Source organism: Plecotus auritus (genome assembly GCF_963455305.1).
Source record: "Plecotus auritus genome assembly, chromosome: 1".
In the NCBI taxonomy this organism is placed as follows: domain Eukaryota; kingdom Metazoa; phylum Chordata; class Mammalia; order Chiroptera; family Vespertilionidae; genus Plecotus; species Plecotus auritus.
The window spans coordinates 245672939-245691096 of NC_137770.1; the positions used below are offsets into that span (position 1 = coordinate 245672939).

The 18158-nt window shown below is 65.7% G+C and overlaps 1 protein-coding gene across 2 annotated transcripts in view; it reads right to left on the minus strand.

Moving 5' to 3' along the window:
• Positions 1–658: 658 nt before the first annotated feature.
• Positions 659–18158, minus strand: part of MAN2B2 (mannosidase alpha class 2B member 2) — a 34404-nt gene continuing 16904 nt past the window's right edge. Inside the window, exons 8-19 of one of the 2 annotated variants that reach the window (XR_013959663.1) lie at positions 16503–16693; positions 15771–15909; positions 14328–14461; positions 12615–12883; positions 8699–8783; positions 7781–8027; positions 6776–6886; positions 6503–6695; positions 5148–5285; positions 3066–3178; positions 1789–1897; positions 659–920 (exon numbers count right to left, since the gene is read on the minus strand). Coding sequence is in view for 1 of the 2 variants with exons in the window: in XM_080651430.1 (XP_080507556.1) it covers positions 829–920; positions 1789–1897; positions 3066–3178; positions 5148–5285; positions 6503–6695; positions 6776–6886; positions 7781–8027; positions 8699–8890; positions 12615–12883; positions 14328–14461; positions 15771–15909; positions 16503–16693 (1928 nt within the window). In the remaining variant the exon portion in view is untranslated. Of the gene's footprint in view, positions 921–1788; positions 1898–3065; positions 3179–5147; positions 5286–6502; positions 6696–6775; positions 6887–7780; positions 8028–8698; positions 8891–12614; positions 12884–14327; positions 14462–15770; positions 15910–16502; positions 16694–18158 lie in introns of both variants that reach the window. The other variant, XM_080651430.1, reaches the window with a different exon arrangement.

The following is an 18158-nucleotide window of genomic DNA, read 5'->3' on the forward strand; positions in this document are numbered from 1 at the left end:
AGAGGATGGGGTGACTCCCATCTTCCTGTCTTCACTCTTCTCTTGAAGAAAGATCATGGACTATCTCCCCTCCCCCGCAGCTTGTAGTCACTTAACAAATACTGACAGCGGTAGGTGTGGTGCTTGTCTGGGGTCACAGGGCTAAAAAATGGAAGTTTTCTCTTCCGGGACACACACATCTGGTGGGAACAGTAGACAGTCAGGGACGACACTGAGTGGTAGGAGGCCCTGGAGCCTGGAAGAGGCGAGGTGACGAGTCGGTGGGGCGTGGGTGTCAGGGTGTCGGCGGGGTGTCCCGGATTTGGTCTGCGTCTTTCTACAGCTCACAGCCCTGCCCGGGGAGTCGTTTCTCCACGGCCCTCCTGACCCAGAGGCCGAGCTCCGTGCACCCACGGCTCTGAGGCCTCCTGCTCCCCCCTGTCCCAGCCCCACACCATGTCACCGGTCACACGGCAGAGCCAGGTTCACAGTGTGGCCTCAGTGAGACCCACAGGGCCTGCGCGGCGGGGGCACGGGTCACCGTGGCTTCGCGCTCTGCCTGGCACGACTGCCTGTCTTCGACTTTGGCGAATGAACGAGGAGCCGTGGGGTGTGTGGGGACATCATCAGGCGACAGGAGAGGAGGGGCTGGCGCCAGAGGCCGAGGAGAAGAAACGGGTCCTTAGGATGCAGCTTTTATTTCAAAAAGTAAGAGACCCAGCCTGTCCATTTCCTGTGTCAGCCGACCAGACGGCCGCTGTCCTCCTGTCCGTCCTCGCTGCTGGGCCGCGTCGGGCCCTGTGGTTGCCCGGGTCTGGAAGCCCTGGGCCCGCGGCCTCGGCTGAGCACTCACTGCCTCTGAAAGTGCACGAAGAAGGTCCGGATCTCCTTGGGGCCGATGGTGACGATGGGGCCTTGCGGGGTGCTGGGCCGGGAGCCACCTGGCAGGGGCAGAGGTGGTCAGCCCAGCCCTCCCCCTCGGAGCCCCTGTTCCCGGGACCCCCAGCACCACAGTGTGTGTGGCTGCCCCTCCTGCCAGGACCCACGGCCGCGGCCCTCGCATTTCTGCCCTTCCCAGGGCACTGGGCCTGCAGAGGAGGCTGGTGCTGGTCCCGCGTGGCCGCAGGACCTAAGAGGCTTCTCCCTGAGGCCATTGGGGGCCCTGACCTTTAGTTCACTGGCTCCCCAAAGTCATGCCCTGGGGTTTGGGCTCATACTGCTCATCCACCCTTCCCTCCTGCACCCACCCATGCATGATCCACCCATTCACCCCCTCGCACACTGACTGAAAGGCCCCCCGCCCCCGCCACGGCGCTGCGCAGTGGACAGAGAGAAGGTCGTGGGACCGAGACTCATGGCACGGCGAGCAGAGGCTCTGCCCCTGCCTGGCCCGGAGCAGGACAGGCCGGAAGGCAGGGCCAGGCGCGTTCCGGCGGAGGGAACGGCGTCGGCCAAGCCTGGGCGGCAGGAAGCAGCCTGTGGTTGGCGGGGGCCACAGTGGTGTGTGCGGAGCGAGGCGCAGCCTGGCACACTCAGACCGTGGGGGCACGCCGGCGAGCGTGGGTCTCACCCAGGGCACGGACAGCGGCGTGGCCTGCACACACACGCACTCGCAGATACGCACACGCACTCGCACCCGCACACGCCGGTGTGGAGCCCTGGCAGGCAGGCGCTGACCCCAAGCCTCTCCTAACGGCTAAGGCGGACTCGGGGCGGCCGCAGAATCAGAGGAGGCGAGGGGCCTGCTCAAGGTCACACACACAGCCTGGGGGGGCAGCGCGGGCAGCACCCAAACCCGGCCTCCCAAACCTGTGGTGCGTGTCCTCCACCTCCAGCGCCGCAGCGAGTTCACACTCCAGGTCCCCGTGAGCGAGCGCTCCTCCGCGGCCACCAGCGTGCCCAGCCCCCGCAGCGCGGACTGCAGGGAAGGCAGCGCGGGGCGGGGTGAGCCGCCGGGGCTCCAGGGCTGAGCAGAGGACACACGGCGGCAGGGGGGCACCCAGGACCCCACACGCCTCCTTCATTTCATTCTCACAGCAAAGCCACCGGCGGGAGCCCGCTTCGCAGGTGAGGCAAGTGAGGCCAGGAGGCCCTGCTTCCCAGCTGCCCAGCTGGATGGCTGTGCCCAGAAGGTGGCTGGCGCTCAGAGCTGCCCCTCCCACATCGAGCCTCCTCCTGCCCAGGGTGCTCAGTCAGTCACCCACCCCCTTTGCCAAGTAGCTCAACCCAGCCACCCACGCAGGGAGGGAGGCAGGGGCCCGGCTGGCCATCGGAAGACAGGCGCAGTGGCTGGCTGGAGGGCGGGGGATCTGGGCCAGCTGCCCTTGCTGATGGACGGGACGCGCACGGGCGACCAGGCCCTGGGTGCTGCGACCCCGCTCCGGTCTTACACCTGCTGGTGAGGCCCGACCGGCTGTGACCACAGGCGACAGCAGGAAGAACAGGAGCTAGTGTGCTGAGGACGGCCCGAAGGACAGCGACCAAGGGCAGCACGGCCCAGCCGCGTCCGCTGGTGAGAAACGCCCCGCCTGCTCCAGGCGCCCTCGCTGGCAGCCGCCCCGGGAGCCACGCACCGTCCTCCCTGAGACCCGCTTGGGCCACCGACCAGCACCATCCACGCGGAGAAGCAGCACGGCGTCCGCCCGGCCATCTGCCCCCCGAGGGCCTTGGCACGCCGCCTGGGTGGGGGCAGCACAGGGCGACCGATGCCCAAGTGCCACCTTGGTCTTCCCTGCGCCCTGACCACACTCACCCAGACCTGCTCTGGGCCTCCGAGGGGCCGTGGGACGGGGCAGGTGAGGGAGGAGACTGGTGAGGCTGGGAAAAGGGGGCGTCCGGAGGCACCCAAGGGAGAGGGGAGGCGTCCCGAACTACCTTCCAGGGAGAAGGGGTCAGGCCGGGCACCGGCTGGGGCGGGGTGGACCCACCAGAGCCCACGGGGCCGTGGTGAGGGCACCCTGACACGCCTCTTGCCAAGGTGGTTTCCGAGTTGGGACTGTGACCTGGGAATGCGACTCCCTGGCCCAGCGCCCCCAAGAGGCTGGACAGGGTGGTCCGGCAGAGGGACATGGGAGGGGGGCGTTTACCTTCAGGTTCACGGTCACCGGCCGAGACAGGACCTGGTGCTCCCCGACCTCATACAGGTGGTGGAGCCGCAGCAGCACCCGGCGGAGGTCGGCTTTGGCCTTCCTCGGAAAGCCTGGGGGACGGGAGGAAGGCGGCCGTGGGGACCCCACTTGTGCCGGGACTTGACACACTCACCCCCTTTACACCCTCACGCTCCCTGGGAGGCGGCGGCGTGGCCTCCCCCGGCTCAGAGCGGGCAGGCCCTCGCCCGAGGCCACACAGCGCTGCTGGGCAAGGCGAGGCCCGGCCCTCCGTCCTCCGCCACGGCTGTGGCCTCGCGGCCCCGTGCTCAGATCTGCCGGCTCTGGAGCATTCTCGCCTTCTCTGCCTGTGGCCACGGAACCCTGAGGCCCGTGCAAAGCGAGCAGAGGTGACCTGTCACTCGAGGCAGGAGCGTTTCCTGTCACCGGGACTAAGGCGGCACATGGTGCACCGTGGCCTCCATCTCAGGTCCCTGGCCCCACAGAGAGAGGGGCTTGCCGCTGACCCTCGAGACATACAGCGGCGGGGGCGGGGGGCAGGGGGCAGGGGGCAGGGGGCGGGGGGGGTGGGGGGTGGGGGCAGAGGGCGGGGGGTGGGGGTGGAGGAGCGGGGTCAGGGGGCAGGGGGTAGGGGTGGGGGGGCAGGGGCAGGGGGTGGGGGTGGGGTGGGGGGCGGGGGTAAGGGTGGGGGTTGGGGGGGCAGGGGCAGGGGGCGGGGGGTGGGAGTGGGGGGGCGGAGGGGGGGGTAAGAGTGGGGGTGGGGGGCAGGGGCGGGGGGCGGGGCGGGGTGGGGCGGGGCGGGGAGGGGGGCGGGCTGTCGGCACAGGGACAGCTGGGCCCTTGGCTAGGCGGCAGAAGGTTTGTAAAATCCCTTCTCCGTGGTCCTGGCTCAGTGGTTCAGGACAGGCCTCGAGCCGAGCGAAGCTTCGGGTCCCGATGAGGTGGGGCGGGTGAGGAGGACGGTGAGGATGACAGCCTACTTCACAGGGGGTCGGGGGGACTCCCGCCCTCCCGGTGCTCCCCGGCCTCTCCAGGAAGGGGTTTCTCATCAGGGGCTGCAGGGAGCCCCTCCCTCCTCCTCTTTGGGAGCCAGCCGCCCGCAGGAGTCACGTTCGCAGTCTGCGTGGCCACGCGCCCGCCCGTGGGAAGGATGTGCTGCCGGGGGCGGGGGCGGGGGCGGTGAGAGGCCGTCTGCCCAGTGTCTCCTGTGATGGTTGAGGTGCTGGGGTTCAGTGTGAGGGAGCCTCTGGGATGCAGACATGAGCCAAGGTCTCCCACATACACTTTTCCAGGGACAAGGATGCTACTTGGCCTATCGCCGCTTCTTAATTCCACAGGCTCTTACTTTGTGGGGGGCCAGGTCCTGGGTGGGACTTTGAGGGGGACCCGAGGGTGGCTGAGGTGCAGCCAGCCTGCTTTTCAGCGGCTCAAGTGCAAAGGGGCAGAGGAGGTGCAGCTGGAGCATTGGCAGCAGGACCAGTTGCTTCCTGGTAGGTCTCGCCTCCGCCGTGAAGCCCTCCCTGATGCCCAGCCCCGAGTTTCTGTCTGATCACTGTCATCGCTGCCTGGTGGCTTGACTGCTTCCCTCCCTAGACCGAGAGCTCAGCCAGCAGAGACCTTGCCGCACCGGTCACTGCGCACCCCCCGGCCCAGCCCGGAGACGTTGGCTTCACGAATGAATGGAAGTTCCAGGCAGTCGGGCTGCCAGGGCTCCGAGGGTGACGGGAGTCAGGTGCTTGCGGCCCCAGGAGGAGTCCCCGGGGGAAGCAGGCCCGGCGCGCAGCCCTAGGTCCGGCAGGATGTGGACAATGGTCTGGAGGTGAGGTGGGCTTACAGGGGTCCAGGGAGAATCATTTGGGCAGGTCCTGGGCTGGGGTCCAGGCCCCCCGTCCCTGGGCCCTCGATGCTTCTCTGTGGGCCTCCGTCTCCCCATTTGGCAGGTGAAGGGACCAGGTGACCTCCTGAGCCATGACAACGCTGAGGAGGCCCTCACCTGGCGGTGCGGTGGGGGCCGGGTCGGCGAGGGGGAGGGGGGAGTGGCTGGCCCGGGGCCCTGCTCACCTTTCTGGAGGTTTTGCAGGTGCTTGGAGTGGTCTGAGCTGTAGTTCCAGCCGGGGATGCTCAGGATCTGCAGGTGAAGACTTGGGGGCAGCGTCACAGCCTCTTGCTGACGGGCGATGGGGCTCTTGGAGTCAGCCTCTGTACAGCCCACGGACACAGCGAGGGGACGGGTTTGGGGCCAAACCACTCCTCTGCATTCGGAGCTCTCCACACCGCTGTCCCTCCCAGCCCAGCCGACCTCCCAGCCTCCCCACGGGCAGCCCACACGGCTGGTCCAGCGTCCACCCAGGCTCCCACCCCAGGTCCTTCCCCCCTAATGCCCCCCCTCCCACAGGCCCAGCAGCTCAGATGACGAATCGAAGAGCTGGACGGACCCTGAGTCTCCGGTCCATCCATGGCAAGTGCAGGTGGGGGACCACGGCCCAGAGGGGCACTATTTGCTGCAGATCAGATGAGAGCTCACGCAGAGCCCTGTTTTCTGTTCACGCCTGGGAAGCCAGCTCCTCCCTAGTCTGGTCACCCCGGTCTCTGCTCAGAAGACACCTCAGCCCCTCATCTCCCCAGGAAATGCTCCTTTCAACTCTGGGCTGCAGCTGGAGTGCCATCTTCCCCCTGTGCCCCAGGCCACAGTGATTGGTCCAGGCTGGGGTCATGTGATCCCATAGGGCCAATCAGAATCTTTCCCTGGGACTTTTGCGTCTCAGTTCCTTTGTGGGGAGATGACAGAGGAGGGAGAAACAGCCTCAGGAAGGTGCCAGCCTCGGTCCACGTTACACCCTGCCCTTCCCTCGATGTCTCTCACTTGCAACCAACAGAGACTGGAGTGAGGCCAGATGGAGGGAGCTGAGCACAGCCTCGGCGCTTTCTCAGACACGGCGCTCGCCCCTCCGGGGGAAAGGCTGCCTTTGCCAGGAAGAACACGGGGGTGGGGGAGGGGGGGCGCAGGCAGCCAGCATGGGGCCTGGAGGGGCAGTCCTGGGAGAGATGGCTCCCGAGAAGCCCAGCGCTGCCTGGCTGCCGCCTGCCCGGGCCGCTGCCCAGCTCCGCCTCCCGCCCTGAGCTTCCCAGCCTCTGCCCACCCCGCTGCTCCACCAGCGCTTTTCCTGTCAAACACTGAGACAGCCCACAGGCTCATCTCGGCTTGTGGGTGACACTACCTAACCCCTCAGGTCACCGGCCCTCTCGTCAGCCCCGCCCACTGTCCGCCCTGAATCTCAAAGGACATCCCACGAGGAATCCCTCCCGAGAGGACTCGAGAGGACTCGGCCTCACGGCGCACACAGCCCCGGCCCCGAGGGCACCCACTCGCCCAGGTTCTCGCCGGCCCGACGGGCTCCTTCTCGGCACCCCCTTACCAGTCAGCCTTCCCAGCACCACCACGGGCCTGTGCTGCAGGGCCAGCCCACTCCGCGGGCGCAGGCGAGTGGTCATGGACGGGGGTCCCAGCAGGAGCCAGAACACCGGGCGGACGATCGAGGGTTCTTTCAGGGAGACGTTGAAGTACTGGGACAACTCCAAGTTGTTCCACAGCCGCCGGTGAAGCAGCACCTGCAGGGGAGAGCTGGGTGGCAGGCCCCTGGCACCGTGCTTGGCGTGGGGGCGGGAGGGCAGCGTGGGGCCCCGCCTACCTCCACCTCTCCGTCCCCCTGGCTGGAGACGCCGTGCGCCTGCTCGGAGAGCAGCACCAGCCTGCTCCTGCTGTCCTCGATGTAGGCCGACTGCACCATGGGGTAGTAATTCTGTGGACACAGACAGGGCCAGGAGGGCGGTCGGGCAAAGGGCAAGGCAGGCCACCTGGTCAGCGATCGCCCTGTGGCCGCCCAGCCAAGCCCCAGCTCAGGCGCAGCGGCAGCTGGAGGTGCCATGGGGGAGGGACTCACATCCGGCTCCCCTGCCACCTGACCTGTGAGCTGGGCCTGAGCCCACTCGAGCCTCAGTTTCCCCTTCTGTAGATGGGGCGCAAAGACCCGCTCTGGACAAGTGCTGCAGGGAGGAGGTGACACAGGCCGGTCAGGGCCCTGGGCCGATGGGTGCTGGGGTAAGGGCCCGTGAGCTGAGCAGCCGTCACACAGCCGTGCCTCTGGCTCCCGTGGGGCAGAACCTCCCGGGGTGACAGGCTGGACTGTGGGGGGCCTGGCCGCAGAGGGTGAGGACCAGCGAACAGAGATGCCAGGGAACACACTCAAGGCAGGCAGTGCGGGGCGGGGCGGGGACCCCGTGGGAGGAGAAATAACAAAGGCGCATTGCGGGCACAAGAGATTCTCCCAGGGACCCTCACAGCGCCGGGGCGAGGAGAGGGCAGGGGCGCGGGGAAGCTCAGTCACTTGCCCAAGGTCACCCTGCCTGGAGCTGAAGGGCGTGCGCGCGGGACCGCATGTCTGACTTGAGGCCCTGCTGCCGCACGTTCCGGCTCAGAGCGTGAACGCGGCCAGCCCTTGACACGCGTCATCCCGCCAACCCTCAGACCAAGTCTCTGACGAGCGAGCCCTCATCTTACGGAAGAGGAAGCGGAGGCCCCTCGGGGACTGTCCCCAGCGCGTGGCAGCCCGAGTTCAGACGCCAGGCCGACCCCGACGGGCAGCGCGTGGGGGCACCTCCGGGGGCCTCCGCTCCGGGGGCCTCGCCGCGCGTACCCGGGAGATGCCGTGGACCAGGTAGTCCCGGTGGAGCCTCCGCTGCATCTGGAAGGCGTTGCTGTCCGAGTGCAGGACCCGCAGGCTCTGCAGGTCGGTGCTGGTCCTCAGGATGGCCTCGCGGTTCACCTGCAGGGGGCCCACGCGCAACTCCTGCTCGAGGCGGTGGCAGAGCAGCTCGCGGTCCAGCGGCACGTGCGCCAGGCGGGAGTAGATGGCGTAGGTGTGCTCTTTGGCGTCCAGCGTCCTGGAAGACAAAAGCCCAATCAGTAAGCAACCTCCGGGCCTTCTGGATGCCTCTTCCTCCTCCCCCTCCTCTCCTGCCCTTTCTTTTTTCTTTTTTTCTAATATATTTTTATTGATTTCAGAGAGGAAAGGAGAGGGAGAGAGGTAGAAACACCAGTGAAGAGAGAGAATCATTGATCGGCTGCCTCCTGCATGCTCCCTACCGGGGATTGAGCCCACAACCCGGGCATGTGCCCTTGACCGGAATCAAACCCAGGACCCTTCAGTCCACAGGCCAATGCTCTATCCACTGAGCCAAACCGGCCAGGGCTGCCCTTCCTTGCTTCTCTCCCCCTCCCTCCTGCAGGCAGGCAGGCAGGGTGCCTTCTCAGGGGCAGGACGGGAGGCGCCGGTTCCCTGAGGGTGCGGGGCCTGGCCAGGCCCGATGGCTTCTGGCAGGGAAAACACGAGAACTCCCCTTGTGCTAAGTCACTGGCGCCGCGGGTTCCTGTCCCAGCTCCGCTCAGACACCGCCGAGGTGACACAGCACATGCAGACGCAGCTGGAACGCGTGGCCTGGAGCCCTTCATTCCTGCCCCAGACTTCCATCCAGCGGCAACTGCCAAGCAGGAGCTGGGGACCTAAGCAAAGGTGGGCCCGCAACACCCGCCCACGCGCACCTACTGTGCGCACCTGTAGAAGTACTGCCGGATCTCCGTCAGGAGGCGCCCGCGCACGATCTCCACTCTCACCGCCTCCCACGCCGGGTCCGCAGGCCCTTTAGGCAGAAACACGTAGTTGTCGGAGACGGGGCCGTCATTCGCGTTGCCGCTGACGGTGTACTCCAGGAACTCCTGGGTCACGCTGACCGTCTGGTTGTTCCATCTACAAAAGCAGCCCAAGAAGGCAGGGTTACTGCCCTGCGCAGCACTCCCGGCATCACCTCCCCGGCTGGAGCCAGGCGGCCGCCCCAGTCTGCAGCTCCAGCTGCCAAGCAGGCACGAAGGGAGGATGAGTCGCCTCTGCACCCACCCTGGGGTGGCTTAGGGCCTCTGCACCCACCCTGGGGTGGCTTAGGGCCCCTGTACCCACCCTGGGGTGGCTTAGGGCCCCTGTACCCACCCTGGGGTGGCTTAGGGCCCCTGTACCCACCCTGGGGTGGCTTAGGGCCCCTGTACCCACCCTGGGGTGGCTTAGGGCCCCTGTACCCACCCTGGGGTGGCTTAGGGCCCCTGTACCCACCCTGGGGTGGCTTAGGGCCCCTGTACCCACCCTGGGGTGGCTTAGGGCCTCTGCACCCACCCTGGGGTAGCTTAGGGCCTCTGCACCCACTCTGGGGTTGCTTAGGGCCTCTGCACCCACTCTGGGGTGGCTTAGAGCCTCTGCACCCACTCTGGGGTGGCTTAGGGCCCCTGCACCCACTCTGGGGTGGCTTAGGGCCTCTGCACCCACTCTGGGGTTGCTTAGGGCCTCTGCACCCACTCTGGGGTTGCTTAGGGCCTCTGCACCCACTCTGGGGGTGGCTTAGGGCCTCTGCACCCACTCTGGGGTTGCTTAGGGCCTCTGCACCCCCTCTGGGGTGGCTTAGGGCCTCTGCACCCACTCTGGGGTTGCTTAGGGCCTCTGCACCCACTCTGGGGTGGCTTAGGGCCTCTGCACCCACCCTGGGGTGGCTTAGGGCCTCTGTACCCACTCTGGGGTGGCTTAGGGCCTCTGCACCCCCTCTGGGGTGGCTTAGGGCCTCTGCACCCACTCTGGGGTGGCTTAGGGCCTCTGCACCCACCCTGGGGTGGCTTAGGGCCTCTGCACCCACCCTGGGGTGGCTTAGGGCCCCTGCACCCACCCTGGGGTGGCTTAGGGCCCCTGCACCCACTCTGGGGTGGCTTAGGGCCTCTGCACCCACCCTGGGGTGGCTTAGGGACGGTGCTGGGGACAGGACGAAGAGGAGGCGTCCGCGAGGCCCCTCTGCCCTCCGAAGGGGAGGGAAGAGAAAAGCCTCTTTCACAAGCACGCCCCCGAGGAAGTGAAAAGTCACAGGACGGGAGATCTGCAAACCACGCCTGACAAGGGACTTGCATCCGGAAAAGATAAAGAACTTTTACAACTGAACAATAAAAAGGCAACTCAGCCTGGCCGCGTGGCTCAGGGGTTGAGCATCGACCTAGGAGCCAGGAGGTCATGGCTGGATTCCAGGGACATGCCCAGATTGTGGGCTCGATCCCCAGTGTGGGGTGTGCAGGAGGCAGCCGATCCATGATTCTCTCATCATTGATGTTTCTATCTCCCGCTCCCTTCCTCTCTGAAATCAATAAAAATATATTCTTTAAAAGACTTTAAAAAAAAAGGACAGCCCAGTTTCAAGCTGGACAAAGGATCTGCCCAGACATTTCATCAGAGAAGATAGACGGGGGGCGGGGAGAAGATAGACGGGGCGGGGGGGGGAGATAGACAGGGGGGAAGATAGACAGGGGGGAAGATAGACGGGGGGGAGACAGACGGGGGGAAGATAGACGGGGGGGATAGACGGGGGGGAAGATAGATGGGGAGAAGATAGACGGGGCGGGGGGGGGAGATAGACAGAGGGGAAGATAGACGGGGGAAGATAGACAGGGGGGGAGACAGACGGGGGGAGACAGACGGGGGGAAGATAGACGGGGGGGATAGACGAGGGGGAAGATAGATGGGGGGAAGATAGATGGGGCGGGGGAGACAGACGGGGGGAAGACAGACGGGGGGAGATAGACGGGGGGGAAGATAGACGGGGGGAAGATAGACGGGGGGGAGATAGACGGGGGGGGAAGATAGACCGGGGGAAGATAGACGGGGGGCGCCAGGCCGTGCAAGAGATGCCCAGTACCACAGTCAGCAAGGAAATGCAAGTCAGAACCACATCGGACGCGACGCCACTGCACCCCCGAGGAGCGCTGTCAGCAGCGAGTCAGAAAGTGAGCCCCACACACTGAGGTGGGACTGGAAAGTGGAGCGGGCACCGTGGGAAACGCTCCTAGGAGTCCACCCAAGAAAAGGAAAACCACATGCACACAAAACCAGGTACATGCATCGTCACGGCAACATGCTTCAGAAGAGCCAGAACGTGGACACCACACGGGTGCCCGTCCGCTGTGGGCTGGAGGAATAAACTGGTATGGCTAAGCGGTGGAATACTACGGAGGCATGAAAAAGGCACGCCGTGCACATCAGACGTGCACACGGATGAAGCTTTGGGACCAGGATGCTACGGGACAGAAGCCCGTCACAAAAGGACCACATGCGGTCCGTTTTCATTTTATGAAATCTCCCAATTGGGCGAATCCAGAGGGACAGAAAGGAGACTAGACCTGCCGGGGAGTCGGGGACGGGGAGCTTGAGATGTCTCGTTGGGGTGATGAACATGTTCTAACATGGTTGGTGGTGATGCCTGCACAGCTCTGTGAACATGCTAAAATCATAGGTGCATACAGTTAAGTGGGTGGGTGGGATGGTGTGTGAATTACAGCCAGCCAGCTCTTATCCACCACAGGCCTGGCGCGGGCGCTCCCTTCTATGGCACAGTGCCCCCCTCCTCTCTGCCAGCAGATTCTCCCCCTTCGAGGCCTCAGGCCGGGCTCCTGGGGTCTCCTCCCCGCAAGCCCCTCTGAGCACCCCCACTCCAGTTCCAGCAGCTCCTCTCTGAGAATGCCTCAGATGCTGCTTTGCGTGAGCTCACTGGGACTTTGGGGAGCCCAGTGAGAAACACCCTTCTCCTCACCTAACGCAGCTAACAGGGAGACAGGGGCCAGGAGGTGGGCGGTGGGTCCTGGCTTAGGTGCGGGCATCCAGGGCTGGGAGAAAGGGGTGGCAAGCCGGAGCTGGCCCTGGCAGGGGCATTCTGGAGGGTGTGCAGGACCAGGCAAAGAAGGACCCAATGCCAGCGGCTGACTCCACCTTTTTCCACCTGACCAGGGAGCTCAGAGCATGCTCAGGGCATTTCTGTGGTTCCCCTCCACCACTGGCTGAGGACCAGTCTCCTGAAGGAGTGACTGGATGGATGGATGGATGGATGGATGGACGGACGGACGGATGATTGACAGACAGTTTGCTGGACATGTGGATGGCTGAGTGCTAAAACGGATGGGTTGGTGAATAGATGGATGGATGGACGAATAGATGGATAAGTGGATGGATGGATGGATGGATGGATGGGACAGGTGTGTGGATAAATGGGTGGGTTATAAGGAAGAATGGAGGTGTGATGGGTGAATAGATGGGTGAGTGGGTGGGTAGATGGGTAGTTTGGTGGGTGATTGAATAGATTAATGAATTTTATGTTTCATTAAATTTTAAAAAAGGGGTAAAATGATTATTATATTTATTCCCTCAGGTGGAGGTCCCTCAATACCCCTTTTTCCTCAGGATCAACAGCTCTGGAATGAAAAAGTTTAAGGAAGTCTTTTTTGCACTGGCCAAAACTCATACTCCTAGAAATAAAGATGGCAAAATACTGAAAGGCCTCCCCCACCATCAGGTCCTTCGCCCAGGCAGGAGAGGAAATGAAGTCCCCTGTGGGGGAATGACAGCTCGGGCCTCAGGGAATGCCTCCACCTCAGAGCCAGCAATGGCTGCACCTCACCTCTCCCAGATGCTGTGCATCAGGTTGGTGTCCGGGTCTAGGAAGACAGTGTAGCAGTCGTTCTTCACGGACACCAGGTTCTGGCCCCTGGGCCTGGTGCTTAGTTTTCTCGGCTTGAGGTAAAGCTCGGAGGTGAACGTCATTGATGCCTGTTTGCCATCCGGGGCCTGCTCGGTGGGCCTGATACTATAGTACCGGTAGCTGAGGCCCCGGATTGTGGTCAGCACATACAAGTCATATTTATGTGGGATCTCCTTTGATCTCTGGACCTGCAGGGCCAAAGGTGCAAGATAAAAGAGATTCGGGGTTGGAGGACCAGTCTCCACTGTAACCCTCAGCTTGCCCTCCTCCTGTGCAGGGTGCTACCCAGGAGGCAGCGGGGTCTGTCCATCATCAAACTGAGCTGAGTTCCCCTCCTTGCATCCTCCCTGCTCAGCAGGCTCCAGCCCTGGTCTCATCTCCCTCCCCTGCCTCCCTCCCTCTTGGCACCAGCACCATCGACAACCCTTCCTTCCCAACACTCCTCCTGCTTCCTGCCCCCGAGCCATTCCCCATGCTGTTCCCTCTGCCGGAGGCCCCCGCCCGGGAGGGGGCAACCTTCTCCCTCCACCCTCCAATTTCCCATGGAGGGACGCTTTCAGGGGGGGCGGGGAGACCCTTTTTCATCCCTCTTCTCTGGTTTGGGGAGGGGCTTGGAGAAGACACGGGGCTCACTTGGCCATGCCCCTCACTCTTAGGGCAAGTGGGAGGCCTTTTGGGGAGGCCCACCAGCACACCCCGGAAGCCCCACACAGCCTCCCACCCGCCTTCACTGAGATGCCGCGGACGGCTGTCCCCCGCAGCCTGCCGCAGTGGTTTTCCTCCACCATCTCCGTCATCACTGTCACCGTCTGCACTTCCTCATATGGTTTACTGCCTGTCTCTCCGCTAGAAGGCGGGCCCGGCGGGCAGGGACTTTGGCTGGGATAGTACCCCAGTGCCTAGACCAGCGCGGACACGTGGCAGGGGTTCCAGAATATTCGGTCAGTGATCTACTCTGCGTGGTGCTGCCCTTGATGGGAAGGGGTCCGTGCTGGGTCTGAACAGACCAAACCCTCCCCCAGCACCTTCTGCTCAGGCTCCCGGGCACCGAGCCACGCCTTCCCTGGCCATTCAGCATCTGCTCCCCTCCCCACAGTGACGCCAGAGACCCAGAACCCAGCCCAGAGCCAGGCCCAGAACAGGCACAGGGAGTGTTTGCTGAATGACTGACGGGTGGCACCTCCCACGGAAGGGCCCGCAGGATGGCAGGAGGGGTGCCCAGGGGCACCAGGTCCCGGCTGGGAGGAGAGGAGAGGAGAATGGACCACACACTCACAGTGGGGGGCCCCTCGGTGTCTGGGTGCTGGGCTGAGAGGCAGCCGCTGATATCAGCACCTCCATAACCAGCCCTTTAAGGCACAGGAAGGTCTGTCCCTTGCAAAGTGGACATTTACATTAGAAAACCAATCTCAGGGCGGGGCGAGCAGCCCCAGGCACGCAGGCCCCTGAGGCCCTCCAGGGAGGGACTGTCCCGGGACCGTGGCCAGGTCAGATGCCCCACCCCAGAGCCAGCCCCCTGGGTAGGTCCCTCCACCCTCAGTGGACACGCCCCACATGGATGTCCCTGGGAGGGCCTGGCCCGGGCAGGTGTCAGCAGCAGCAAGTGCGCCCGCACAGAAATGGCGCCCATACCTGGGCCTCTACCGGGTGGCCTGACTCGTCGGTGACCGTGACGTGGGGAAAGCTCACGGTCAGGTTGATCAAAGTGGTGACCGTCCAGGCCAGGGGGTTGTAGACCGCGGCCAAGTGTCCCTCGGGCTCGGAGCCTGCAACGGAGGGCGGGCTTTCCTGCTGTTCTCACGCGCCACCGCTGTGCGGGGCCCCTCGGTGCAGGAGAATCAGGCAGGCGAGAGCAGGGCGCCCCAGGAGAGGACCAGGGACGGGGGTGTCATCCCTGCAGGGCGCCCCACACTGCTCAGCACAGTGTCCCTCCCCCAGTGCCCTCTGGGCAGCGGAGGCTCCGTGTGCTCCTGGCTCGCCTGCCCGGTCAGCCCATCTGCTCATGAGGACACTGAGGCCAAGCAAGAGTCGCTGCACCGGGTGGCCCAGCTCCTGAGGCCGAGCTCCGAGGCTCTGAGTGCCCGGCGTGGGGAGTGACCGGAAAATTCTCTGCAGCCTGGAAGGTCACGTCCAACTGCCCAGCCCAGCGTGCGAGACCCCTGGGTGCACACCCGAGTGCCTTTCTGTTCCATCGTGCGCCCCGCGTGCGGCCAGCTCTGACCACGCCTGTGGCCCCGCGCACGGCACACGTCGTCCAGCGCCGGCCCCTGCTCGGCTGCTCCCTCGGGCTGTGGTGCCCTCCCGGCCGTCTCCGCTGACCCCCTGCGGCGTCCCTGCCCTGTCGGCAGCGTGGCCACTGCCCTGTCCTAGCTTTTTCCTTGCTTCTGTCTCTCTCGCCTGCCCAGCCCAGCCTGGAGGCAGTGATCCGTGTTCTGTTCCTGTCCCCAGGGCCCCCCAGAGTCCCAAGGGGGGATGGGGTCCCTCACAGACACGGGGGGCGGGGAGGGAGCGGGCCCGGTGAGCCATGACATGGAGGGGAGAGGGCCCGGTGCGGCGTGCAGGCTGAGGGGGGCCTGTGGGTTCGAAGCCCCTCAGACCCGTCCGAGGGGTGTGATCGTCACTGCAAACTCGTGACGCCCTCGCAGTCAAGGCCCGGGTCCGAGGCTGCGCGGGGGGATCCCATCGAGTCAGGTTCCCGAGGTGCTCTAGGCCTGCGCAGCTGGGGATCCGCAGAGCCACCCCCCGCCCTGTTCCCCCCCCACCGCCGTGCCCTCAGCTGGAAGAGCAGGGCAGGAGCCGCCCTCCCAGGCAGAGTGCGGGCGGGGCATGAACTGGCCTGAGGGAGGCCCAGCGATGCTCTATGCTCGGCCCGCCCTTGTGCAGGGAGAGAAGACGGAGGCTCGGAGCGGTCAGGCGCCTGCCCAAGGTCAGGCGAGGTCAGGGCACCTGCGGGATGGGGCCGCTGCATCCGATGGTCAGGTGTTCAGGCCCCGCCCCGGCCCCAGGCCCTCTTCTCAGAAAGGACCAGAGCGTCCGCACCCCCAGCCCACACCCCACCCTGCGGGCCTCGCGTACCTGGTGGGTCTCGGGGCCGGTCCAGGGCGATGGAGGCCATCAGCTGGAGCACGGCCTGCACCCCTGCACTCAGGTGCTTCACAAACATGTCCCGCACCTGCACGGCCTCCGTCCCCGTGATGCCATCGTGGTGCTGCACCTGCGGTCCCGCCAGAGGGAGCAGTGGGTCCGCCTGCCCCCGAGAGCTTGCTGGGCCCCTGCCTGCCCGGCCCTGGCTACCCTTCCTCTCAGCAGGTGTGGGCGGAGGGGGTCCCGCACTTCACAGAAGGGGCACTGAGGCACTGGGAGGCGAGCCGCTGGCGAGTACCTTCCTGACCTTGCGGAAACCAGCTGACTTGGGAGATGGACCGTTGCTCCCCTTGGGCACCCCCGGGGAGCACACTGGGTCCCCGGGGACACGCTGGGCTCAGTCAGTCCCTGCGCTACGGCAGGGCGAGATGCAAACGGCGCCGTGTGGCCGCCGCCGCCGGGCCAAGCGGGTCCTGCACATTATGGCACTCAATTGCCCTCCACCCACCGGGTGGGCATGTGTTCTCATGGCACAGGGACGGGTGAGGGCTCAGAACGTCCCATGCCCGAGGCCACACAGCAGAGCAGGGCCTGCATCCAGCATCCCCCATCCAGGCTGGTCACCAGGGGCGACCTCTGCGGCGTGGCCAGTAGTGACCAGGGCTGGACAGGGAGGGCGCGGTGCGGGGGTTCCGACCTGCGCGGCCGCTGCGGTGCCGTTACCTCGGAGACGGCCCAGCGGAGCTTCTGGAGCTGCTTCAGGGCCCAGCCGGGGTCCAGGCGGCCCCAGGGGCGGGGCCACATGTAGCGAGTGAACATGGACTCCCCCGCGTGCAGCAGCGCGCTGGCCCGCCTCGCCAGCCCCTTGAGCGGGCTGCGGGAGGCGTAGAAGCCGGTCCACACCTGCGACTCCTCTGGGAGACAAGGGCCGGCAGGGGGTGTGAGCCCCGGGCCCGCGGAGCCTTCCAAGCCCTGGCCCCGTGAGAGCTGGGGCCAGAGGGGCAGGGTCACCTGGCTCACCCAGGAAGGCCTGGGGGCTCCTGCCCCAGCCAGGCCAGGAACTGCCCCAGAGCCCTGGAGGCGCTGGGGCAGGTGGGAGGAGGGTGCCTGGGTGGGCTGGGGACAGGAAAGCCCAGGGAGGGTTAGGAAGGCCTGGGTCAGCCTCGAACCAGGGGCCTGGGAGGCCTGGGGGAGGGGAGGGAGGCGAGGGGAGTGGGCAGGACCCGCTGAGAGGCCCCAGCACCGCAGCCTCTGAATGTGATTCTGGGACCATGGGGGGCCCAGGACAGGCCTGCGTTCAGCAGGTGCCGCTGGCGGCCCAGGGAGGGTGGGCGGGAGGAGGGTGGAAGGAGCTGAGAGACCAGGAGATGCTGTCCTCACCCAGACAGAGGATGAGGCCTGACCAAGCGGGGGGGGGGGAGGGGGGTTGAGGGCCTCCAAAGCGGGACTCCGTCAGATGGGTCCACGTTTGGCCCACACCATCCCCAGCTACCCCCTAGGCAGGGGCAGGAGGGCTTGGCCCACACCATTCCCAGCTACCCCCCACCCCCAGGCAGGGGCAGGAGGGCTTGGCCCACACCATTCCCAGCTACCTCCCCCCGCCAGGCAGGGGCAGGAGGGCTTGGCCAACACCATTCCCAGCTACCTCCCCCCCCCAGGCAGGGGCAGGAGGGCTTGGCCAACACCATTCCCAGCTACCCCCCCCCCCCCCAGGCAGGGGCAGGAGGGCTTGGCCCACACCATTCCCAGCTACCCGCCCCCCCAGGCAGGGGCAGGAGGGCTTGGCCCACACCATTCCCAGCTACCTCCCCCCCCCAGGCAGGGGCAGGAGGGCTTGGCCCACACCATTCCCAGCTACCCACCCCCCCAGGCAGGGGCAGGAGGGCTTGGCCCACACCATTCCCAGCTACCCCCCACCCCCAGGCAGGGGCAGGAGGGCTTGGCCCACACCATTCCCAGCTACCCCCCACCCCCAGGCAGGGGCAGGAGGGCTTGGCCCACACCATTCCCAGCTACCCACCCCCCCAGGCAGGGGCAGGAGGGCTTGGCCCACACCATCCCCAGCTACCCCCCAGGCAGGGGCAGGAGGGCGTTTCCTGCAGCCAGCTCCCCGCACCTGCCCGCTGTGCTGCGTCTAATTCCCCCGGGTTGCAGTGGGGGAGCTGGGGCCTGCAAGGGGCTCCTCAGCAGGGGGCTGAGCACCGGATGAGCGGCCTGACGGGGCACACGCTGCAGGCCCCGAGTCCGCCTCCTGGGCAGGGACGGCCCTGCTCACATCTGGGCAGGGCCTGGCACAGCGGGACCAGGAATGGCATCATAGTTACTCATCGCTACATCTGCGGGCCCTTGTTCTGTGCTGGACCCAGGATCCGAGCGTTC